The 26,034-nt window shown below is 41.6% G+C and overlaps 1 protein-coding gene across 5 annotated transcripts in view; it reads left to right on the forward strand.

The window, feature by feature from the left end:
* Window positions 1–26,034, forward strand: part of rims2a (regulating synaptic membrane exocytosis 2a) — a 114,254-nt gene that overhangs the window by 52,602 nt on the left and 35,618 nt on the right. For 2 of the 5 annotated variants that reach the window (XM_026372474.1, XM_026372476.1), the window contains 15 exons: window positions 179–1,122; window positions 8,155–8,222; window positions 9,941–10,060; window positions 11,186–11,285; window positions 11,429–11,552; window positions 12,577–12,623; window positions 12,908–13,020; window positions 14,075–14,122; window positions 16,096–16,226; window positions 16,610–16,781; window positions 17,032–17,185; window positions 19,152–19,220; window positions 21,568–21,709; window positions 22,170–22,271; window positions 24,523–24,639. In XM_026372474.1, coding sequence (XP_026228259.1) covers window positions 179–1,122; window positions 8,155–8,222; window positions 9,941–10,060; window positions 11,186–11,285; window positions 11,429–11,552; window positions 12,577–12,623; window positions 12,908–13,020; window positions 14,075–14,122; window positions 16,096–16,226; window positions 16,610–16,781; window positions 17,032–17,185; window positions 19,152–19,220; window positions 21,568–21,709; window positions 22,170–22,271; window positions 24,523–24,639 — 2,451 coding nt within the window. Of the gene's footprint in view, window positions 1–178; window positions 1,123–8,154; window positions 8,223–8,427; window positions 8,640–9,940; window positions 10,061–11,185; window positions 11,286–11,428; window positions 11,553–12,576; window positions 12,624–12,907; window positions 13,021–14,074; window positions 14,123–16,095; window positions 16,227–16,609; window positions 16,782–17,031; window positions 17,186–17,506; window positions 17,528–19,151; window positions 19,221–21,567; window positions 21,710–22,169; window positions 22,272–24,522; window positions 24,640–26,034 lie in introns of all 5 variants that reach the window. The other 3 variants (XM_026372475.1, XM_026372477.1, XM_026372473.1) reach the window with 2 other exon arrangements.

Consider the following 26,034-nt stretch of genomic DNA (forward strand, 5'->3'; position numbering starts at 1 on the left):
CCACCTGCAGACAAGCAGATGCTCTGTATGCTGGACAGTTAATAGGCGGCATCAACATGCACTGACAACTTCTGTAGTTTAATCACAGGACTTTTGACATGCATGATATATATATACTGCATATCAAACAATAAGAAGACCAACTACTAAATTCTTCTCTTTTATCTTTGATCTACAGGAAGCGAAGCCCATCTGCATCCAGGGATCCAAACCAAAAATACGACCAAAGGGAGGGGGGCGACCACTCACAGTATGCCCCGACGGACGGCGGCATGCCCAGATCACCGTCTGACTATGGGGATGGGGACCCTCGGCGGGCTCCGCGGGGCTCACAGATGTACCCAGATGTGGATGCAGCACGGATGGGCTACAGGCGGGGCCCTGGACGCTGGCACTCCCAGGAATATCCACTGGACCAGGAGCTAGATGGACCACCTAGTGAGTATGACCTCCAGCGCCAGCGCCAGGAAGAGTTCCAGGCGCGCTACCGTAGCGATCCCAACCTGGCACGCTATCCAGTTAAGCCGCAGCCCTATGAGGAGCAGATGAGGATGCATGCTGAGGTGGGCCGCCTGAGGCATGAGCGCCGCCACAGTGATGTCTCCCTGGCCTACACGGAGCAGGATGACCCTGGGCCCATACGGTTGTCCCGACAGCATCTCACCGAGCGCCGGCCGCCTATGGTGGGACAGCGCTCCTTTTCTGTTGATCGCTCTTCCCCTGGTCCCATAGGTCCTGGCCTTGGAGGCCACAGAACCACCAATCACAGCCCCCCAACGCCACATCGCAGTCCAGTGCTCGGTGACCGATCTGGGGACCTGAGGAGAGGAGACCTAGGTGTGGGTGGGGATCCTATGAGGAGGCAGCAACACCACTTGGACCCCAGTTCAGCTGTCCGCAAGTCCAAGAGGGAGAAAATGGAGAGCATGTTGAGGAACGACTCTCTTAGCTCTGACCAGTCTGAGTCAGTGCGCCCGCCACCACCTAAGCCCCACAAAACCAAAAAGGGAGGGAAAATGCGTCAGGTGTCGCTGAGCAGCTCAGAGGAGGAGCTAGCTACCACTCCGGAGTACACCAGCTGCGAGGATGTGGAGATAGAGAGTGAGTCAGTCAGTGAGAAAGGTAGGGGCTACACACACTACCAGCCTCACTCAGTCTTTCTGCTACTGTGATTGTAGCCTATATAGATATTTTTATTAAGCATTTATATTCGATTAAGCAAATGTAAACTGCTCATATGCTTTTTCATGCAATTGTAAAGTTATTATTTTCAATTATTACTGACACAGTATTGTTAGGAAAGTCATTTAATGTAATTATCATTTAATTATTGTTTGACTCACATATATCCTTCAGGTTTCCCAGTCTACAGGCTATAAATGTGCTTTGTATGTGTGTATGTATGTATAAGGTTCATTATTTTCGGGAAAAAACAAATTTAATACAGTATATATTTTTTAAGAGAAGCTGAAAATCATTTAAAAACATTCTAAATGAATATGCGCGATAAATTGGTCTAAACTAATCTGCTTATTTTACATAATTGACATTTACAGTAAAACTTTCCAAACCCCGCAAACAATGATCCTTACGTATGTGCAAAATGCTGTCGTGTTCTATGTTCTTAATGTGTGAGTTTCCAGCTCCAGTGCCTTTCAGGAGGAGGCTTGTGCCCTCACAAGCCAAATATGTTTCAGTGTGGATGGATGTATGACTGTGATTTTAAATGAATGTTTTCAAGGCCTTATCTGGTTGCTGTTGTCTCATTTTAAACTTTGCCGGGCTTTACCTTAGCTGTTTGTCATGATGAGTCAATTCTCATGGACAGTGTTACATAATCGACAGACAGGGATACAGGGAGAGGCTAGGGGATGTGGATGTACAGTGAAACAAGGCGAGATGAGTTCATAATCATTTAAGTATATTTTATTGAGGCATTTTGTCATCACGGCTTTATATAAATTAATGGATGTTATTAGCACAGAGCAGAATACTCTGACTCCTACTGTTTTGTTACCACCCCTATCCATGGTTCAGTTAAGTGGTTGACAGTAGATGTTAAAACAATATCTGGAACAGTAGGGGTTTTGTAGTTTTCATTGCATGTTCTGTTGATAATTTTTCAAATTAGCTTCATCAGTTTCATTAGGTACTGTAAGTTTGTTGTTTCCATAAGCTGTGTTTCCACCTTAGTACAATTTACATAATTAAAGTGGGTAGTGTTTATGGCTTCGGCTTCGTATGGCATCCCTCACTGTTTAACTACAGGACCACACAAATTGGCATCAGCTTGCTCATGGCAAATGTTCTACCTGCTCAAAGACATGTTCAAGAGTTGGATTAACCTCGCCTAATGTGGAATTCAGTTCAATTCAATTTTATTAGTATAGCGCCAAATCACAACAGAAGTCATCTAAAGGCACTTTACATTACAGGTTTAAGACCTTATAGAGTATAATTATAAAATACATTACATAGAAAATCCAACAATCCCATTTGAGCAAGCTTTAGGCAACAGTGGAGAGGAAAAACTCCCTTTAGAGGAAGAAACCTCCAGCAGAACCAGACTCATAGTGTGCGGCCATCTGGCTCGACCGGTTAGGCTGAGTGGAAAGAGAAGAGAGAAAAGAACAGCAGGCAACAAAAAACAACAAACAGGAGCAAGAACATTGGGCAGATGAACTGGATTCTGGAGATACATAGCTCTAAGGCCGAGGATACCTGCAGAAAAGTACAGAGAGGGGGAGACAGAGAGGAGGAACTGGAAATTGCTTTTACTGTCACACCTGTAACTATTGTGTTATTTAGAGTAACTTGCAAATATTATAGTCAACAAACACATAGTAAAAAGGAGGAGTGGTTGACAAAATGAAGAAATAAAAGATAGAAAGGAAGAAAGTACAGTAGCACAGTTTGCTTTTGACACCAGCACTAAACCTAAGCTCCTGCCACATACTGGAAATGCTTCACCTAGAAGAGAGCAGAGGAATTCAGTTGGTCTGCTCTGTTATGTAACTGTTCTCCTCGCTAAGGGAAACAGCCCAGCACAGGCGCTGCATTATTGATGTGGGAGTTTCCAGGTAGTCATGGAACAAATATAGGGAGAAAAGCAGGTTTTGAGGGTCATAGTTTCTGCTAGTTCTGTCTGTGTCTGTCTGCCTCCTCCACAGGTCAGCCTGTGTAGGAGAAAGAGGCAAAACAAACATGTGAGTGCAACTATTGACCTGAATAAGGATAGCTTTCCATACTAGCTATAGAACATCATTGGACAGCTGATTATGTGGAACTATCTTTGCTCTTTAGTTACTGTAGATATAATTGGAGGTTTCATTAATTTATGACATAATTAAGGCTAGTATGATGAGCTAAGTTTCAATTTATTTTAAACCAGATGTCCTCATTTGTACTCTGTAAAAGTGGACCCAATTATTGAAAAGACAGCAGAGAGAGGATCCAAACTCAGAGGATCTCAGAGTTGGACTACGTAACACTGTAGAATCTATTAATATAACCAATAATAATAATCAGACACAGTACAGACAGATGTACTTTAACTAAGTCAGTTTTTTACAATACATATTAAACAAATATCACTTCACTAGAAATGGCATTCATTCAAAGCAGTGAGGGCACCTAAGCCAAGAACATGAGTTGTAATGTGAGTCTATGGTGGGAGAGAGATGAAAACGAGGGCAGAAAGCACCTTTTGGCCATATGTGGTCCATCTTGGGGTTTATGAACTCAGCTTGACTGGGCCAGGAGATTGGTGTGTAACAGCAGGCTAAGCAGAGCGCATGTCGAGCTCTCGGATCTCCGACACCCTGAGGTGGCTGCTGAGGGAGGAGGAAAGCTTGATAGCATAACAAAGAGGGCAGACCAATGGAAGGAGGAGACTGGAGGAGAGAGGGCGTGTCAGCTGTAATGGGCCTGGCTCGTGCCTGCGCACACTGGAGACTGATTTATCGTAATGGCCTCTCCCTATGTTTTCCTCTGTATTGATTCCACTGACATGCAGTCTCATAATAGTGCCGAACAGACAGAAAAGGAGAGGCTGGCTAACTACAGCAGAAAGGTGGACAGTGTGTAGTGACAGCCTGTCTTATATACTCATTTATGGCTCCTGGGATCCCTTATTTCACATGATTAATTCAGTTGGGGTTGTAGTCTTAAAGGTACTTTTAATTTGACGTTTTCTACCTGTGGGAGTGGTATTGCTGCTGTGTTTCAGCTTGTATAAGTTCACTTTTGAAGATCTGCCTCCACCAGAGGTCTGACACTATATCCCATTCCTAGCATGGCGATTATGTTTAAACATACACACTGTTTCACCTCTGCCTCTTTTCTGTTCTCACCCCTTGAATTGTAGTAAAAATAGCATCAATAATTAATGATCCAATTAATAGTTTACACTGGTTTTTATTGAGCTGTCAAAGTGATGGAGAGGCTGCTGCTGGTGAACTCCGCCACTGCCTGTGCTCCGCCTTTGCCCTGAATCAGCACTTTGTGGGGCCTGAGAGCCAGGGCGAAACAGCAGGGCTGGGCTCAGACTGCTGATGCTCAAAATTTATGGCCATGATGAGTTTCCTGCTTCCTGAAAAAACACCCAGTTTCTTGCTGGGGATTGGTGCCCAGTTGTGGCCTGCCACTGTTAATAAAGCTTTGGGCAGAGAAGGGGGAAAGGCTATATATGTCTCCATGCTGGCTCTCAATCAAATTCTCCTTGACAGACTTTGAGGGTGGGCAGGGGAGGAGGCAGCCCCAGGTGGTGAAGAAACCACGACTGATGTAACTTTGAGATAAATGATGCAGCATCTAATTTCAGTCTGTAGCTGTAAAAATATATGTAAAGCTTATATTATATCTAGCTTTCTTTCTGTGGTTGCAGATGCAGGCTTTAAACTGTCTTGACTATCATGGCCACATTAGGCAAGTCACTTGTTCAATGGTGAGTGTCTGCTATGCTGATCTGGGCTCTGGTGTTTGTGCCGTGGACAGAAAAGCAGCTGGGAGGTAAAGAGGGTAATCACTGTTGTCAGCTGTTGGTTAGAGGGCTGCAGAGGGCAAAGCCTGCCTGGGGACATCCATAATGTTTTATCACAGTGCATAACTGTGTACAGTAAGTAGTTTTAGCACTCTCCTAGACTGATGGATGGATAGTGATAGCAGAGGCAGACAGGAGAGGAGGAAACTTTGTTTGTTTGGCTCAGGTTGACCTTGTAAGTTTCAGAAGATGAAGAAAATTGTAAGCATGGAAAAGTCTTCATAAAGCACTTTGCTATGACAAGTGTGGACATGGATATTAATATTAATAAGGACTTTTCTAAAATAAACAATAACAAAGGGCGAATGTGATGAAGGAGAACCATTTCAGCGTCCCCTTCAAAGAAGTGCAAGATTTTGATGTATATTAATGTGTGTTGTAAAAACAAAGAATACACAATATGATGCTGTCAAATATTCCAACTTTACACAAGAGTTTGTTACAACTTTTTCAGTTACAGTTTTATTTACATAGGTTAGGCCGTCATTAAATATAACTATCACACTGTGCTTACCTAATTAATTGAAGAGCTATAGGACCATAACACTATTGCTTTAAGACATCAGACAGAGCAAGCAAATCCCATTGTAGCCAAACTGTGGCTCAAACTGGTCATCAGTGGTGGTGCTAAGATCCCTGACACGTCCTGTTAATGGACTGGCCGGCAGGTTGAGAGATTAGTTTTTGACATCTGGGATGTTCTGACTTCATTTTCTTTTTCCTGCAATTAAGTTAACAAAGAATCGCAGTTACTTTGGTGAATACACAGTTATCAAAATCAGTAGCAGAAGAAAAATCTAACAAAGAAGTGAACAACACATGAAAGGCTCAGGTTGTAATACACTTGTCTTATTCTTTCAAATAGTATGTTAGTGTGTGTATTATCATATTTAATCAAGATGTAGCTAATAGGTATTTGTGTTATTATGGTACTGCACAGCATTCGTTTTTAATGCAGCTTCTTTTTTTCTATTCTGAACATCTCTTTCTCTTTACATCATGGATGAGGAAACACCAGCCCCCCGTGGACTGCTCCTCTACATCCAGATGCATACGCAGCCTGTTTCTATGCTTTTCCATGAGACTTCCCTGATTTCCCCGAGATTGAATCCTTAGCTAGATAATGCTTTTGAAGGGAGCCTGTCCTGTATGCTGTAGATCCATTAGGTTCTACAGCTCTATGTAGGGTAAGTGAGGTGTGGGAAATGTGATGTGTATGGCCCGGGGGCTGCACAAATCCAGTGTTTTCACATTACCTTGCCTGTTCCTGCGGCCCTAACGTTCACTGCAGCTACATACGTTCATGCAGGCTCCAAAAATATCAACAGCACAAGTGGAGGACCAGTGTCTGCTGAATGCCTGTCAGCACCGAACAGGCCTTCTGTATTGTTTAAATGTCCCTGCCTCATTCTTTACATGTTTTAACATTCACATGAGGATCATTACTTGATTGAAATATAAAACGATTTGCCAGTGATAGCAAGTAACATTTAAATTCCCATTGCTTGTACATAATGCAGTGTATTGTAGCAACAGCATACTACCTCAGACAAACCACTCGTCCCTCAGGAGTCAGACAGTATATGTGACAAATAGTGTTTTTGTTTTTGTTTTGTTTTTTATAGACCTTCAGCCCACTTATCTCATGTACTACTCTCCATTTGAAATCTTACCACTACCCTTAGATTGAATATTTTTCTTTAATTAGCTTGACTTTTTAAGCCTCTTGCACTCCCCCTGTCTGCTCTGTGAACCAGCATGGGAAAACAGGGCACGGAATGGAAAGGTGTCCTTCCATACAGACGTATCACACCATGAATGAGAAAATAAAGTCCTAGAAAACTCCATCCTGTGTTACCATTAAAGCCACTTGCCCAACCCATGTTTCTCAAGGCTCTGTCTCCACTGATGCTGCTGCAGAAGTTGTAATCAGAGCCTCATCTTTAAAAGCTCTCCATGGTGCACTTTAGATTGAGGTCAGTTAAGGCTGTGTGGCACTGCAATCTGAATCCCCACTTAAACACATTAGAGATCGGCTCTGCTCCCCCCTACCGATGCAACTACTGCAGGATAAGATAGCAGGATGCTAACTTTAAGGAAAACTTGCATTGTTGATTAAACTAACAAAAAAAAGAGGGGTGTTTTGGTATATAATAGAAGAAATATCAACCATTTTTAAAACCATATACTCCCCTGTTATTGTGTACAACCTGCACATTTAAGCCAAAATATGGAAAAACACAGAAAATAAAAAACTGTATTTTGGTCTCGTAATAGAATCACTGTCATTGTTACCTGCTGTGTATCAGATCTACCAGATCTTGATGCACCTGTGCCCTGTTCTTCATACACAAATCAACAAGGTTATCCTGCAAACCTGTTAATCCACATAGAACAAGGACCTCCACCAAATTTATTTAGAACTACATTACTGGAGTAAAATGTTGAATCCTGAAGAACAATTCATTTCCTAAAAGGAATGAATGCAACAGTGATGAGTCAATTTTAGTTTGGACTTTAATGCTTATAATATGGACATAATAACAAGAATTTGATGTCTTCTCTCACCTCAGTTTACATGTTGTATGTACCTTTACAAGTGTTTTCCTTTGGTGTGCTGCTGGAACACAGTTCAGACTTTTCAGTTTGAAGCTCTGAATTGTCTTGTTAGACCTGCGATGGACCTTACTGGCTGTTTTCCTCCCAGGCCTTAATAAATGCTGGGATTTATTTAAGGACAGTAGGAGGATAAATTGATTGATGTGATCATGTTAAACCTGAGAACTGTATGGCTGACAGTGGAGAGACTTGTGTCCTTGCCTTACTAATCATTGTTGAGGTAGTAAGATGAGTATTCATCCTGCTGTACGTATTCTGTGAGCTGCTTTTTTCTTTCTTCACAGGGATTGTAGATTTGCTCACAGGAACCGCCTTTTAACTTCGAGCAGTATGTGTGAGCGTGTGTGCGTACATGTTTGGATGTCTCGTTTAGCTCTGTATGTGTATTTTCTGTGTGTGTCTGTTAATGTCCGTACGCTGTGGTTTGTGGTGTCCTCACTGGTCCCTCTTGCTGTCCTCTCTTGTATGTGAACCCTTTCCCCCGCACCTTACAGGAGATTTGGATGGCCACTGGTGGGACCATGCGTCTTGGCATAGCAGCGAGGCCTCTCCAATGTCTTTGGTGAGACATGTGGAGCCCTGCCTTGACCCCTCCCTACCCCCATCCCGCCCTATAATCCCCATCTCTCTCTCCCTCTTTCTGTCTCTTTCCTCCCCCCATACCCCTTTCCCCCAGAGTCTTTTGTCATTTCATGTTCCTTCGTTTTATTTACACCTTTGCATGTTGTTTTTCTGTTTTTCTTTCTGTTTTTATCCCACACCTGTAGGGGAAAGTCAAAGGGGAAAAAGAAAAACTATTGAGCAGGCATTTATGTCCGAGCCGACACACACCTTATCTGAGAGGCAAAAGAAAATGGTGCGCTTTGGGGGACACTCTTTTGAAGAGGACTTGGCATGGTGTGAACCACAGGTTAAAGACTCGGGAGTTGATACGTGCAGTAGCACTACCCTAAACGAGGAGCATAGCCATAGTGAGAAGGTACTGAGACAATCTAGCCTGCATTTTGTTATTATTATTTATGACCTACCCATCCAGTCTTTGTTTGCTCTCTGTCACTAAGTGTAAATAGGTTAGATGTTTGTTCTTTTGGATTTTATTTGACACTGTATCAATTGATTTCTCTTACGATTTCGTTCCTTTTTGTTTTTCGGTTACTTTTGTCTCCACCTTGCTCGGTGTTGCTGAATCAGTCGCTCAGTCTTTTGGGGGCACCCTCTTTGCTTGCTACTTGTACTTGCTGTTTTGATCCCCAAACAGAAACTACACATTTTAAAAGAGCACTGACACACTACCTCTATCTGTTTGTCATGGCACATAGGAATGTGGGTCTTTCCTAGTTGCATGCTCGTTCTCCTCCGTATGTTGAATCTCTCTTGAATCTTGATGTTGTGTCCTTGCTCTGCAGTAGTCCTCTTTAGTGTAGTAGGAACACCTTTATTCAGGCCCGTCCCTCTCACTCTGCTGCCCTACCCCACAGCACCCAGTCCAGACAGAACCCGCTGCCTGCCCAACTTTCCACCTCTGTAGCCAAACTCGAATGATTGTACGCACACAAACAGGGATAATTGGAATTGTTTTGCACAAAAAGTTTTAAAACATTTGTTTTTCTTTTTTCCCTTCCACTGCCACATCTGTGATTTCACTCTGTCTGTGTCTCATGGCTTTATCCTGTGCTGTCCAGTTTTCATCCTTTTTGATCTTTACACTTACACCTCATGGTCTACAACGTTTGTTCTTAAATCATAGATGACCTTTCCACTCCTTATTTTGTTGTCTGTTTTCCCCTCACTACCCCACTTGATGGTGGTTGTACATGTGTAGTGAAGCACCTGACTGAGAGCCCAGCCCTTCTGCTCCAGTTTGAAAGGCTGGTTTGAGGAGGAGTGTTGGGGTTTTCCTCTGCATGTGGCACCGCATGAAGCTCACTCCAACCTCACACCAGCAGGTTCACACAAGCTCTGGAAATTTCGTGTAACACTTTTGTGAAGTTGTTTTAGTTATGTTGTTTATTTATATTTTGGTGTAAAAGCAGCTAATTTTTTACCAATACTTTACTTTAAGGAACAGAATATTCCATCTATCTATTATCTAGAATTTTGTTGCCTAAAACAAATTATCGATGCATCAACAGAGTTTGTGTGAACTTTCTTCCTCGTGTGAATTATTTTTACCCCTATGCCCCATTTCACTTTGAACAATTGTCTACTTTGGTCTGAAGTGATCAAATTCAAGTGGATGAGTTGTTAAACAAAAGGTGTGTTGTTGCTCTGACCTTGTAGCACCCGGTGACGTGGCAGCCGTCCAAAGATGGAGATCGCTTAATAGGGCGTATTTTGCTCAACAAGCGCATGAAAGATGGAAGTGTGCCGCGAGACTCAGGAGCTCTGCTTGGTCTGAAGGTGAGCTTTTGTTTTGTAATCTGTCTTTGTGTGTCTGCTGATATGATATGATATTTTGTGCTAGACCATCATTCTACTAAATATGCACATGTTGCATGTATTACACTATTTATTGTTTTGTACTGTATGTGGCTTACTGATTTCCATGGCCTACAATTATCAATTGCATTATGATGCTACTCAGTATTAGAGAGTATAGAGACTTGATTATACTCCTGATCAATATTAATGGGTGGTATTTTTCTTTACTTAGACTAGTCATTTTCTTGCTTCCCATGATGATAGCTTTTCAGACATTTTGTGTTCCATTGCACTTACAACATTGCCATAGATATACATATTTTTTTCTATTGATTGCCATGCTGCTCACCTTTAACTGCTGCATAAATCCGTAGGTGGTGTACAGTGATAAAAAGAAACAAAAAGCTGAGCAGTATGGTGGGCAACGAGAAGCGAAAACACACAGCAGCAAGATGGGGAAAAATCATTACTGATTGAATGAACCTCCTGAAATGGCATGTTTGCGTCTGCTCGGTGCCTCTGTGTGTTTCTGTCAGCTCAGCAACAGCCAGCCAACTCTGCAATACAGCCAGTCAGTCCATCACTCAGGCTGCCAGCCTCGCCCTCACTGTCCATCTCTCTCTTTTTCTTTTGCATTGCTCCCTCTCTGGGTCCTGCCTGTTACATAAAGCCATTTCATTTAGCAGACTTCTCTAAGCTCCTTTGTATGTTGGCATTCAGCTGCCATTAAAGGGGATTTTTATTTGTATGATGCCCATGTAAGCTGAGCAGAGTGGAGTACAGCAGCTCAGGCCTATACAGTACATCTGTAGCCCAGGGCCCTCCACTGGGAACCACAGAGCAGCACCACAGTGTGTCTACAGGGAAGAAAAGAAGAGCTAGACTTTTACCATTAAACGTCTCCTTAAATGCTTTTGTTACAGATTCATACGTTGCAGACATGAGCCAAGCCATGTCATTAACAGCATGGATCAAAGAAAGCTACAGTGTTATAGGTTTTGTTGTAAAGCATTAACATGTGCCATGTTAGCAGTTATCTGCAGCAGTTATCTTAACATAACACATGCTTTACTCTGCTAATCCAGTCACTCTTTGTTTCTACAGGTGGTGGGGGGCAAGATGACAGAATCTGGTAGACTTTGTGCTTTCATCACCAAAGTGAGGAAAGGAAGTCTGGCAGATACTGTTGGACACCTCAGACCAGGTATTTAAACAAAATAGAAAGACATTAAGTCAACAGGAAAACCAAACGAGTTGAATTTGTACGGTGTAGCACAACATAGACAGCTTTAGCACGACTTATTAAAATATTCAATGTGTCGTTGAATGTCTGTGGTGTATTTACAGGTGACCAGGTGCTGGAGTGGAATGGGAAGCTTTTACAAGGAGCCACATTTAAAGAAGTTTACAATATCATACTAGAATCCAAGCCAGAGCCACAGGTGGAGCTGGTGGTCTCACGACCTATAGGGTGAGAGCTCGCAATGGGTGACACACGCGCACTGTGCATGTTATTCCTTTAATAATGCATTCGACATTCTGAAGCAGTGTAGTTTCTTGCTTCTGTTAAATCGTGGTTTGAAACATTTTAATCAGTTCCGAGTAATGCCAAGACTAGGCACGGTCCAGAGTGTAGATTTGCCTCTTACTGAGTGCGTGCTGGGACAGGTTCCAGGCCCTTATGACCCGGAAAAAGGAATTATCAGCTTGAGAGGATGAATTTATAAATTAAATTAAATGTCACTCCTCTGCCGCTAAATCTAAGTGTGTCATAGGCAACACCTTCAGGTTTAAACATGTTGTTTGAAAGAGCATCTTAACATTAATGCAGCTGTTGTTCAGGAGAGTGTCTTTTTAGGAATTTTATAACAGTTTCTACCAATATGCTGCTTTGCACAAGATAAGCATGGTCAAAAATGCATATCCCATACTAAAACTAATTAGAGCAAGCACCGGACCGTGACTACATCAGGTGCCGTGCCTTCGTCACTTCTATTCATACTCTTCTCTTGAAGCAATCGGAGTACACCACACCACTGCCTACAGAACCAGAATCACTTTGAATTGCACTTACTGTAAATCTGTATTATACAGAGACGTAAAGAGAAAAAATCCAAGAGGGAATACAGCTTGTGTTCTCGCACAGTGTGCCTGTGAAAGAGTGGTGCCGACTTGTTTATTCAACATCTGTTCCTCCCTCCCTCCGGCTCTGTCGGCTCGGCCCCTTATATGGGACTGAACAGCGCCTCCCAGCAAAGTGAAAGCCTGTCACCTGGCTTGTACTCTCTTTTCCATGGAAACCAGCGGCACATTTGCATTGTCAGTTCTTATATCTCATCTGCTTTGCACTACTGTGGAACCTGCCGGGCGAATGAAGACTAATGCGTTGCTTACTGTTGTTAAAGCACAGTGCATTCAGCATTAGCTAAAATTGATCCTCTCCATCCCTTCCTGCTCTACTGTCTCACACGCACACATTCTTTTTGGCTTTTTAGAGATATTCCAAGGATACCAGACAGCACACATGCACAACTGGAATCAAGTGAGTCTTTTTGTTTGGATTCTTCACCAATTTCCATACCTGTTTTTATCCTATTATTCAGCCCAGAAACATCAAGTAGAGGAAATGTCTTGGAGACTTGTCACTCTGTATCTCTGTCTTCTCATGGCATGCACTCTTTCCCTCTTTGTGTCTCTCTTCTTGTCTTTGTCTTTCCTGCTACCATCCCCCTCTCTCATCTTATGTCTTCATTTTTCTAAAAGTACAATCATAAAAGCAGCATCACTATTAAATAATCTCACTGTTTTATTTTTTCACCATTTCAGGTTCAAGTTCGTTTGAGTCTCAGAAAATGGATCGACCATCCATCTCCGTTACATCCCCCATGAGTCCCAGCATGCTGAGAGACGCCCCCCAGTACTTGTCAGGACAGCTCTCAGTAAGTAACGTTAGCCTGATATAAAGACGACATGTGAAATCCTCTGGAGGATTGTTACATAGCTTTGACCACTGTTACAATAACACGAATGACAAGGGTTAGTGAGCATCATCTCCACAGTATGCATTCATTGTGTGACTCAAAATATGATTAACAACCTAGTTTAATCCTTTGTTAGGCCTACCAGGCCCTGCTATTCTCACTCGGTCTGTTCAGTTGGCTCTTAACCAACCTATCACAGGATTGTAGATCAGGTTACTGTATGTGTTGTCCATCTAGTATAAAAACTCTCCTGGGGTAAATGAGTAAAGGGCTGCATTAAAGAAGAGCTACATCAACTCTCAAATTTAGGATCACCAAGGGAAATCGCTGTGCATCTGGGTAACAGCTCCAGGACATGTTTTCCTTACAGCATCGATATTTACAAGAAAAAAGGTTGTTTCACTGTCCCAGTGATTGAATGTCAATATTCACAGAGTGTTCAAAAGATGAACTTGAATGACATTAACATGCATAACATGTGCTCCCTGCAATCTGTGAATGCTTTGCTTGCTCAGATACCTCCTGTAGTCACTATTTCCATGAGAGAGCTGCCCTTGAAGCACAGAAACAGCTAATCACTGATGAGTAATTTACACAGGAAAGGACTGTCCGTATGATATTTTTGGAGCAGTCTTTAAATTGTATTAAGGGATAACAACTGGGGTTAACGTCAGAGTGACGCAAGCTCTAAAGCAGAGGAGAAAAGGTCCAGAGAAGGAAGGGAGAATAGAAATGTGAGCCATTGAGAATTTGCTGAAAGGGCCTCTGCAGAACAGAGCAGAGACGCTCAGGGACGACTAATCTTTGATAAAGCACAAAGAAGCAGAGAAGCAAAGATGGAAGTGACAGGTGAGGAAGGAAAGTAAGAGTTCAATCACTGACTTGAATCTCCCATCTGAACCTACCATCTGTTGTTCTATTTGGAGCGTTTTGTGAGTTTTTATTGTTTTCTGGGGTTCTGGTTTTATTGCATTTTCTTTTCTTTTTTTGCTGTTTAATTTTGCTTATGCAGAGCCAAAGCCTTAGTAGAAGAACAACGCCTTTTGCCCCTAGGGTCCAGGTAATGGGCCCTGTCTAAAGGGCACAATCTCTATTTGGTCTTTGCTGTTGACTGGCCTTTTTCTGTTCCCATACCTTGGAAAATGCATTCCCCGGGGAAATGGCAGCTTCAAGTTTCCCTCTCAGTGCAGTGCATTGTCATTTTCTTCTATTTGATTTCCTCGTATCACTCTTACAATTACAGTTATTGCTCATTATAACCCATTCATTTCATTATTCCTAGGCAGTGCATGCTCAGCTAATCTGAACATATTTTAAGAGACACTCTTCCATTGTCTGATTTCTTCTACTCAGTCCAGTCACGGACTCTACTTTATCCAGCAGTTTCTTTTTTTTTTTTGGGCTCTCTTAACCACGGCAATGCAGGAGGGTGTCTCCTTGAATCTTTCTAGGATAAAGGACTTTGGTTGTTTTCTGCTTCAGTGTGACATGAACTCAGGCCTTGATAACTCTAACCCTACACACATCTACAGAAGGACTCATCACGAACAAGTTAAAATGATGTTAATTAGCAGATTAAGGTTGATAGGTCTGCAGTGTCACGTTGCAGTGAAAAGATACCAAGGTCCCCATTCTGTTTTGGAAGCCAACTTGCATTTCCCCTTCCAGATGATGGGTTAACAAATAAGCAAATTGTACCTTCAATATAGCATATATCAAAGTGAGAAAAGGCTTCCCTTCACAGTGAGGATCTCTCCTGTGTTTATTGTTGCAGTAGAATCACTTTGTGTACATTCTTGATTCAGTTAGCCCAAAGTTTAATACTCTGCTCCTCACAACTATGGACATTTATCTTGCTGACACTATTATGTTGTTTTACTTAAGAGTAACCAAATCGATCTATTGTGAATGTCTGCAAAGATATGTGTTGTGGTTTTAATATGTAGATGTGTTGAAACATATGATATGCAGTGTATGTGTGTGTTTGGTGTCTGTAGATTAGAAATATTGTAAAGTCACTTAATATTGTGTATTTGACTAGTTATTGATTGGACTATGTGCATTATCACACATTATATAATCATTAGGAATCCAAGGGGAATGTTTCTAATTCACAGACAGACAATATATTCGTATTTTGCTGTTGGTGCGCTAAAAGTTTAGAGATCATTTGGTACAATTTGTTTTCCCATGAGCCCTCTGCTGTCTTCTTCTGCTGATATCAAATCTATTCACTTGTCTTGAATGCCTTCTCTTGCATTGCTGCATGTATAGCTGGTAGTTTGAAATAATGCAGACCCCTTTCCATAATCATATTTTAAAAGAAGTATGGACAACAGCTTAGAAGTTTTATTTCTCATATCATCTTCTTTCTTTAAGGCTCCAGATGGACTCTCTCTTCTAAGTCTTTTCTTTTGGAGTCCATACTTCCCCTTTAGTGTGAACTGTCTTTGATTCCCCTTGCAACAGCATGATTGATTTTTTTCATGTCAATGTCCAATTGAAATCTGAAAGAGCATTATTAGAGACATAACATCTTGTTAATTCAGACCGCACTGTAATTCACTTAGATCAAATTGACATTCAGGCCAATTACAATAAATTCAGTTCCATTCAACAAACTTTATCCCTCGTGAAATGACTGAAATAAAAAAATAAATTTAAAACACACTTTCTGTAAATAAAAATGAGAATGAGAATAATAATAATAACAAAATATTACTCACTTTTTAGCACCTTACTGTGATATTTTTAGTGTTATCATTCCATATTAACATTGACGCAGTAACTTCGTAATGAACACTTCAGCTTTGATCAGTTTCCCTGCCAAGCATGTGACTTTATGCCAACTTATCAGTTCTTCCTTTTCTCTGAAGGGTGAATACAGGAGAAGACTAGGCCACTTATGCTCCTTTAATCATTAATTAATAACCTAGTAAAGTTGTCTTCTCCTGCATTATTCCCTCCGTGTGTTGTTGCTCGTGTTGGCCCTGAGCTGTCTCTCAGCAGGCTGTGTCTCCTCTGCCCCTGCAGATCAAACTGTGGTATGACAAAGTGGGCCATCAGCTAATCGTCACCATCCTGGGAGCCAAAGACCTTCCACCCAGGGAAGACGGCCGGCCCAGGAACCCTTATGTCAAAATCTACTTCCTTCCTGATAGAAGGTAAGAGTAGGAAGAGTTAGCACCCCATCACTCCCCTCATTTACTGCCATGTAATTTAATTCCATTTATAAAGACATTAAATACTAGTGGGCGACAAAGACCTATTGTTTTGTAGCCACTGGCATCACGAAAAGCAATGTGCACGTGTTTGGGTGTGTCTAGTCATTTTGTTAATTGTTTGTCGTGGCTTTGCATCGTCTTGACCGCTGATACACTCATGAAGAGTGCAGAAAGTAGACCTTTAAAGCTGTCATACCATCTCATTTTCAACAGCATGGGATAGTGCTGTGCCCTGTGCTGTGTCGTGCTGTTGATCTGTTGTATTCGTGGCTCTTATTTATCATGGTTGTAAATAAAAACAGTTTGAATTATTGTTCCTCCAGTGACAAAAGCAAGAGGAGAACAAAAACGGTAAAGAAATCCTTAGAGCCCAAATGGAACCAGACCTTTATGTATTCGCCGGTGCACCGGCGAGAGTTTCGGGAACGTATGCTGGAGATCACATTGTGGGACCAAGCCAGAGTGCGGGAGGAGGAGAGCGAGTTCCTGGGAGAGGTAGGAAAACCACATCCCACTCATCAGGGACACTCCTTGATACTATCTCAGCTAATCCTCTTGAATGAGGTCAAGCCCTCAATAAAGATCTTGCTCATTAGGAGGTTTCTGGTCATACATTCCAGTGACGCCATAAAAAAATTGACACTGACCCTATTGTGTAATTTAATTATTGGGTTAGTTTGCAAACCTCGCAGTGATAACATTTTTGAGGTAGCAGACGTTACTATATGCTTTTTCTTCTGAACAGATCCTGATTGAGTTGGAAACGGCCCTCCTGGATGACGAACCACACTGGTACAAGCTACAAACACATGACGTGTCCTCCATCCCACTCCCACGTGCCTCTCCGAACACACAACGCAGGCAGCTCCACGGAGACAGTCCAACAAGGCGGCTGCAGAGTATGTAACATCTCACAAAAGTCTCAAAAATAACTACAAATCAAGATAGATTTCAGTCGTGCCAAAGCCTTTCTGTAAAGCAAATGAACAGACTGTGTGAATACATAGATAGTATAGATAGATCAAAGCTGGGTCATTTATCAAATCACTACAATTAGCAAATGCACGTTCATTAACAAATAAGGTTTTTAATGAGTCACAATGCATACTTGGCTTCTGTTGTTTCAATTAGTCAATAAAGAGTTAGACAGCCTTTGCAGTTATGAATATGTTGTCTTTGTCATCTGTGTCACATCAACCTTACTGCTTCTGCTTTTACAGACAAAGGCTCATACAACTCAGGTAAAGCCCCGCCCTGCACTCACAGGCAGTGCTGCTTGATGCGATGCTCTGTGGAGCATCTGAGTGTTCTCCTGTCCACTTAAACAATACATCCTTGTACCTTGATTCTCCAACCCCTTTCCGTGAAGGGTGCATGTTTCTGCTGCTTTACGTGGATTTCATTGTGGTGAGATGGTGTAAATTGTACGCCTCTCATTTGAAATCCACTTGGTAGCAGACATATGTACACTCCAGGGAAACAGATTTCCCACACAGTGGCTTCTTCCTGTCTGTGTATTCACCTGTTAAATACCTCACAATCCTCCCCACATCCACATCCTGTAAAACTGCACTCAATCCTCATCCTAAAGTCATGTTATAAACTATCTACCAGTCCTGGCAGACACAATATGACCTGTCTAAATATTGATTTTAACCACTTAGTTTTCCTTTGTGATGTACTGTATAATATTATTGTGCCTGTTATGAAAACCTTCCCTTTTAAAATTGCACAAAATAGCGGTGGCAAACCTTGCAGCCCATTCTGCTTTGCTTGTGCTTGTGTGTCGTGAATATGGATATGTTCTTGAATTTGTGACAGGATGCGTAGGCGACTCTGCTGCTAGTGTGATACTTTGCTTAATATTCTTTACCTGTTGAAGCAGTGGTGGTATATTTATGATGGCAAAACAAAAACAGAGTGCTGTACCTCTATAAAAACCCACAGCTCTTTTCATGACCCTTATCTCACCACTGCTTCTGTGAACAGATACTGGTTAATATGCTTTCGATGAGTGTACTTTAGTCTGTGTTACACAGGACTGCTTCACTGTACTGCTTCTAGTAGATACTTGAGGCTTGCTCACTTCTGCAGCACGACAATTTTCTGGGCGTTTGTGTTAGTGTGAGGTGAAAGAGCTGACAGCTGTAAAAAAGTTTCCAGCAAACTGAGATGAGAGGTTGGGAGCAGCACTGCCAGAGTGCAGCACTTGTCATTTCTGAAAAAGCACACGTGTCCAGTTGATTTAAGTTGACTGGTGGTGGGCGGGCTGCAGGGAGGGGTTCATGCTTTAAAGAGATGGGACAGGGAGGGGTGATAAGGCTACTGGGTGGGATGAAGAAATATCTGAAAAGGCATATCACTTTTTTTCAAACCCAACTTCACATGTAAATTGAATGATTGAATGTGTCATTTAAAAGTGTCAAAGTTCAAATGAAGAAAGATTTGCTGTTTTTGTTGAAGTCAGACGATGAAATGCAGCATTATTTGTTACAGCTGACGCACATTTTCCATGTAGAACACCGACGGCTCTCTTGACAGACTGTTCCATTTGTCTATTATATATACTATATATATTTGTTGTATCTGTGGGTTGCAGGGACATGAGGTAGAGACTGACAGCACATATATTTATTCACCGTATACCGTACTGGATTCACTAAGAGTCTTCATTTTTACCAATACAGCCTCTAGTTAGTCCAGGGAGACGTGATACAAAAAACTACACTGAATGAATTGGGAAATGTAAATGCGTTCTCCTTCTTTTACCATCTCTCCGTCTGCCTCTTTCTTTCCTCATTCTATCCTGTACTCCCTTTTTCTCTCTTCTCTATTCCCATCATTCTCTGTCTCTTTATCTTGAAGGATCCCAGAGGATAAGTGACAGTGAGATCTCGGACTACGATTGTGAAGATGGTGTTGGGGTAATAACAGGTACACTAAGATCATATTGACATGCAGTCGACGACCTAATAATGAATGCGAATGAACTCATCTCAGTAAAAGTGAATCGGTTATAAAAAGCAAAATGACCACTAAATGAGACTGTGAAGGAACGTGACAGACTAATGCTAGTGTTTTGTAATATGATTTAGTTGTTTTTTGCTACGCTGTTAATGTCACACATCAATCAATCAATCAATCAATCAATCAATCAATCCATTTCTTGTCTGTTTAACCTCATAGATGTCACCATCCATCAAATGCTTCCTAGACCTGAACAGTGTACAAATAACATTTTATCACATTATATTAGCTTAGTAGAATGCTGCAGCCCGTCAGCAGCAGCAGCAGCAGCACGGTGAGTGGGTAGTGAGCTTTTGTCTGCCTCTGCACTGCTAGTTGCTGTTGTGCTGTACTCACTGAGGCTCCAGCAGCACGCCCACGCTGCACATCAGAAAAGGAGAGGCAGAGCTGTCACCATCGAAGAAAAAAAAAGCAGAAATACTTGATTTTTTGCCACATAAATTATTATATTAACCTGAAGACACTACTGCGGAAAGAGTAGCTTGCTTCGTCTTCTCATTATGTACTTTACAAAATGGAGAACCCTGCTTTAATAAACTGGGTTCTTCTTTTTGTAAAGTACATACTGCTTGCTAAATCTTTTTTTTTTTTTTTTTTTTTTTTTTGAGGACTGCAAGGCTTTTGCCAGATTTGCAGGAAAGCTGCAGGATGATAATGTTTCACATCTCTATGAACACATTCAAGACAAGAAGGGACAACAGCAGTGTAGGAAACAGAGAGAAAATGCATTAGAGAGAGAAGAGAATAGATTCAGTTACTGTAGCAAACTGCCTGTCAGGCAGACGGAGAGAGGGAGAGCATGAGCCTGGGCTTGCTGAGGGAAATCCTCTTCCAGCCTCTTTAACATTCTCATCAGCCCCTCGCCGCCTCACTATGCCAGTCCCCTAAACTTCATTCACAATGCAGGGAATGCCCCTTCGCTCAGCTCTGCTTGTATACCCTCTTTACTCAGGCTCCAGCACATCTCAGTTTATCCTGCAGCCTTTACATCAAACTGCTGACACTATTATTTTCCTATGGGGAAAAAAACTATGTTTTCGGTGCATTTAATTTTACGGTACACTAACCGCTAGGTTTCTAATTGACGGGTAGATATAATACAGCAGCATTTTTATAAGTGAAGTGCACATTAGTAATTAATGCACAGGTTGTGCTTACGTGTTACCGTCTTTCAAAGTATAGATGCTGTTGTCGGAATTTGTATGCAGGTGAATTGTGGAAACTCAAATTTGCACAGTACATTTAGTCTTGCTTTGACTCCTCCTTCCACACTGATGCAGCACCAAGCATCTTGTTAAAGCCAATAACTGTCAGGAAAGCTTCTCCTCTTTATATGTGCTTAACAGGCAGGCTATACGCATGAGTAAAGCAACATGTCAAGAGGAAGAATAGTTTTAATTTGGCTCTGCATGGAAGATGATTGCTCTGCTCTATTGGAGCTACCATTTAGAAACAGCTGATCAAATGTTTCAACATTATGGAATAGAAGGGATTTAATGCACTGGTATCTCCCTTCAAGAAGAAAATCTTATCATATTCATGTTAGACTTCTTGAAGTTAAGGTCAACACTTTATCATTACCTCAACATTTTCTTGCCTTATCATCTTTTCCAACTTTGAATTCAGGGTTTTCTTTAACTCATTTTAATGTGCTATACACTCTATTGAATATCAATCAACTTTAATACGGCTAAGCACTGGCCTTAACCATTGCTGCTAGCCATGTCTGATTATCGGTTAATGAACTCTTTCAAGTTCAGTGGACTAATCAGCTGTGCAGGGAAAATTCATTATACTGTCTCTGATTTTTAAAGGGTATTTTCATGTTTAATGCACACTGTTAACACAGCACATGAATTGCACCTAGTTCTCATTTTTGAAATATAGAGACTCAGCATAATGAAAATACAGAGTCCATCACCTGTGCAGAATTACATTTACTGTAGTCTAACTTTTAGGAAGTTTGATCAGATTTTTTTCTTTTTTTTTTTGTATTAATTATTACAGGTTGTGTATCATTAGCAGTCATACTGTTTTCATTATTAAGGGTTTAAACTCTGCAGACTGCAGATCACTCACTCAAAAGCATACCTGCACACTGAAGCACCGTTAAGTCAAACTCACACATACTTTTGTTTTGTACATTTAACTCAGTATAGAAATCATATCAAGCATCTAAATAACTCCACGACCCCTCCCTCTCGTTTTGTGTCCCACCACCCCTCCCTTTCTTTATCCACTCTTGTCCTTACAGATTACCGGCCAAATGGCAGAGACTTCCAGAGCTCAACACTGTCTGTCCCTGAGCAGGTGATGTCGTCGTCTAACCACTGCTCTCGGTCAGCTGATATAAACAGGGCGCGATCACGCTCTCCCAGTGTTCCCCCACCCTCCAGGTAACTCATGCTTAACCCAACACTAGGCTAACACTTGACACTGGGATGTACACCATGAATTATGAATGTTTTTATATTTCTGTTTACCTGTTATTACGCTTTCATTTAGTAATATATATATATATATAGTATTTTTTAACATATGTCGCTGTAAGATTTTTTTGCTCGGGAATCCACAAAAACGTGATCTATGTAAAGAAATGCATGCTTAGTTAGATGACGTGTTATCTAGGGTTACCCTGAAAAAATGAATTTGAACTTGGTCATCCATTTGGTTGCAGAACTAAGTGCTGCTGCAATCATGATTTGAAAATGCCATATCCCACTTGCGTGGGATATAGTACTGTACTTCTCAAGTTACTGTTCAGTAGTGTGCACAACTTAACATAAGAGCCATGTACCGCCTGCCCATTAGTGTGGTAGTACATGAGAGGTGATCCAGTCCACTTCTATCACACAGCAGAAGTCTGGACCCAGCCTTTGACCTTAGACCCTCTCAGTACAACTCCTTCTCTAGAGATGACCACCACAGTGTGTCTGAAGATAACTACTCACCTGACAGGTACACAAAGAGTCACGGCTTACACCGTGTCTACAGTAGGGGCATGCAAATACGCGTGCATGCATGGACAGACACTGAAGAACACAAGTGAGGGATGAGTGAGCGTGCAAGGGGGTGTTTTTGCACGTGCACAGTTATCATGTACATGATGCCACTTGCCTTAAATTCTTTGGAAACTGATGTGTGACTGCTTTCATGTTTCTGATGTCTGTGTTTTTCAAGAGCAACCTTTTCCATTCCTGAGAAATACTTAGTCAAATCTGGTACAGTGGTGTGGATTCCCTATGCAGTACATTGACACTTCACGTTGTTAAACTTTCAAAAGAAGCATGTTTATTATTGTAGAGTAATAAACATCTTAGGGACTGTAATTATGCAGCAAACATTTTGAGCCAACACTGAAAAATACTGTGTAGAATATACAGTATTTGCATGTATCACACTGTCTTAATAGAGAAGTGGTCAAGGGAAAGTGGACAGTTATCCTTCATCAGCACTTATTTTCAGTAAGGGTTGGAAAATGTTGCTCCAAGAGTCCAATCATAGCCTTGGCAATGCCAGGCCGCAGCTACTTTCCTCTGTCCAATTAACTTTATTTGATATTTCTGAGGCTTGGCCCGCTGTAAATCAGTGTCAGACACAGAAAATGCACTTATCTAAATTGTCTGGGACAGTGCTCATTTGAATGTATTTCAGTTGCTTTAATTAAAAGCGTCCAGTTATTTATTGAGAACAGTTGAAAATGACACAGGAAATGAGTCATGGAAAATTGGGATTTGTCCCAGAACTCCTACAGTATTAAAATTGTCCTTTTTGAATTGTTATAGCTTTTCATAAGACTGGTAATTTGGTAACACTTGTGTCATTTTCATCGTATTGTGCTGCCCTTTGTGATGCTTTTGTAATTGTGTGTGTCAAACAAGACGCCTTATCTAACTCGTAGAATAAGTAGGTGTCAGTATTTGGACCGGGCTGTTCTGCTCTTTACTGTGTGAATGCTGCTGGTATGTTGGTGTACTACTTTTATCTTTCTGTGTGGTAAAGCTGAGGAAGCCGTCTCCTCGCCACGCGATTTCCCAGACTTTCTTATCTTGCTCGCCTGGTTTTTCCTCTTTGAAACTGTTAAAACAACCTTTCCTATGAGCTTTCTCTGTCTCTTTACATCCTGTTTCTTAGAGAAATCTCATTCTGCCTCCTTCAGTTCCTCACCCCTCCATCTGCCTGCCCATGACTCTCCAGTTCTCTCTCTCTCTCTCCTTTCCTCCTCCTCCTCTGCTTCTTCTTCAGCGCCATCTTAGATCCATCTCTGTCTTCTCTCCTTCCTCCATGTGGTTGCAGCCATTTTCTCACCCTACCTCGAACCAGACATACTCAGCCTATTGATGATCCTCATAAGGACTCCAGGTAGACTTTTACCTGAGCTTGCATGAAGCCCCATCTCTGCACCTCCACCTTCCAACCCACCACCCCCTCACCTCCAGCCCACATCCCTCTCTCTTTGTGAAAACCCTTCATTTGGGTGTTGAACACATGGCACTGACACTATGGCGTGTTGCGTATCACTGTTTGTGGCACGTGAATACCACAATGTTCTTGCATTGCAGGAACTTCATATAAGCATCCACTTCATCTTAATTGGCCATTGTCAGTGCCATCATAGTTGTGTTGTAGTGTTAAAGTATATATTTCTTCTGCTTAAGAAGATTAAATATATACATAATGTGTGTGACTTCTCAGTAGTGATTTCTCAGTAAAACAGTATATTGAGAAAGTTAACGATTTGTACTTTAACTGTACACTTCATCCATTATCAGCATTGGTCACTCTTTCTTTTCACCATCTCATAAGAAAGTACTGTAAGCATTCATCCAAGCACTCATTTTGCTCCAAATGATCACCATGTAAGTAAGAGTGATTCCTAATCAGGAAATGTCTTTTCATTCTATCTATCTAGAGAGTCACTGTAACAATACTGAAAATGGATGAATCTATGGGGTTGAAGTTTTGTCCAGAAGAGGTGGTTTCTCCTACAAATATATTCAGAATATAGGAGTGTATATTAGTCTTAAGTTTATATGTAGTGACTTTGGATTCGTGGTTGATTTCAGTACATGTTGAGATTACAGACAGAAGCTTTAATGGGAATTTAAAAACTGTACTGCAGCTGCCTTTGCAGGTTCATTTTTTGTTACCTCCCCCTGTGGCGAAAAAAAAAGTTCCATGCTGATTAGCTGTGATATTTTTTCTCCAGCCGCAACCATCGTGTGTACCCAATCTGCAGAGAGGAAGCAGTCAGGTTACTGCGGTCCACTAGGATGGCCCGCGCCTATTCTGAGGGCGCCTACTCCTCCAACTATGACTACGAGAGGTATTGACATGCACTGCCGCTGCATCTGTGCATCCGCCATCTTGTGGTCTCCTCAAGCTGTCCCTCGTTCGTCTTTAATTTATCCGTGCTCGTACATGTGATGACAGAAAATGATATCCTGTCTGATATCGCTTTTTGTTAAGGAGTCATCACAGCTCTGAAGTTGTGTAGATGAACAGTATTTGTACACAACTGCCTTTGTACTCCACAGTATGTTGAGGCACAGAGCTTTTTGTGTTGCTGATGTCAGCTGTATGTATACTGGCTGTTGGGTGAAGTGCTGGCCAGCACCTTACTGTTTCTTTGTTGATGTCTTTGTTTATGTACCCATGCACATTATACCAACAGCAATATGTTGATCAATGGTGTGTGTGATTACTAGTGTTGTCCTTTTTTTTACATGCTACTGGCAGTTGCTTTTTTCTCGACCATACAGCGGCATCTCTGATGCATTGCTCTGGGCTGCACAGTAGCTTTGTAAATTCTGTGTTTGCCCTTTGTCTTTTTGTGGCTGGCCTGAATTGGTTGCCGGGCTGTTCTGAGCATCCATAGAAAGGCCTGTTGACAGCCAACCATCCCCAGGGCCCACGCCAGCATCCTGATGCACTAATACAAAGAAAGAACTTGCATTGCCAGAAGAATACAGTGGGTTTCTCTCTTCCCCTAATACAGATACAGTTCGTTTCTGTCTGTAACCAGTCAGAGTAAAAGCAACTGTGAGAATGAAAAGAAATGAGGACGGCATGAAGAAACAACAGACATGTGAGAAAAGGATGAGCAACAAAGAGAATTAGTGGAGTTTGAACTTTCAGTAAATGTTTCAGTTTAGGTGATTTCCCCCCGGAACATGTTTTTCATGGATCTTTTGCTTTCAGCACATTCCCCCGGAGTGTATCTTGAGTGGGACCAAGCTTGAAGTGTTCAGTATTAAAACAGTAGTTTTTCCAAAGACAAAGAGAAAAACGCCTTTCTAATAGCTTGAACTCAGTGACAAAACAGAGAGCAGTGATACATCAGATATTCTTTATCTTATTTCGTTATTTCATTATATCAATGAAATAACAGCTAGAGAGATGTGTGATTTGAAACAGACAGACAGTCTGCACATTACCTGTAAATGAGATGGGAACCCACAATTACAGTAGTTTCAGTCAGATCATTGACCGATGAGGATGAAGAAAGGCCCTCGTCGGCAGAACGTAGAGTAAGGATGTTTAAGAAGGTGTTATTTAGTTTTATTTATGTACCCATTAGTATTAGTACTTTTTCACTTTGTTTTGCTATTTCACACAAAAATGACATTTCCTCTACTGGACAATTTTTCACATTGAAAAAGACAACAGACGCCACAAGACAACGCCTGATTAATTAACTCAAATTCAAATGATTAAAATG

The sequence above is a fragment of the Anabas testudineus genome, chromosome 16 (genome assembly GCF_900324465.2).
Source record: "Anabas testudineus chromosome 16, fAnaTes1.2, whole genome shotgun sequence".
Taxonomy (NCBI): domain Eukaryota; kingdom Metazoa; phylum Chordata; class Actinopteri; order Anabantiformes; family Anabantidae; genus Anabas; species Anabas testudineus.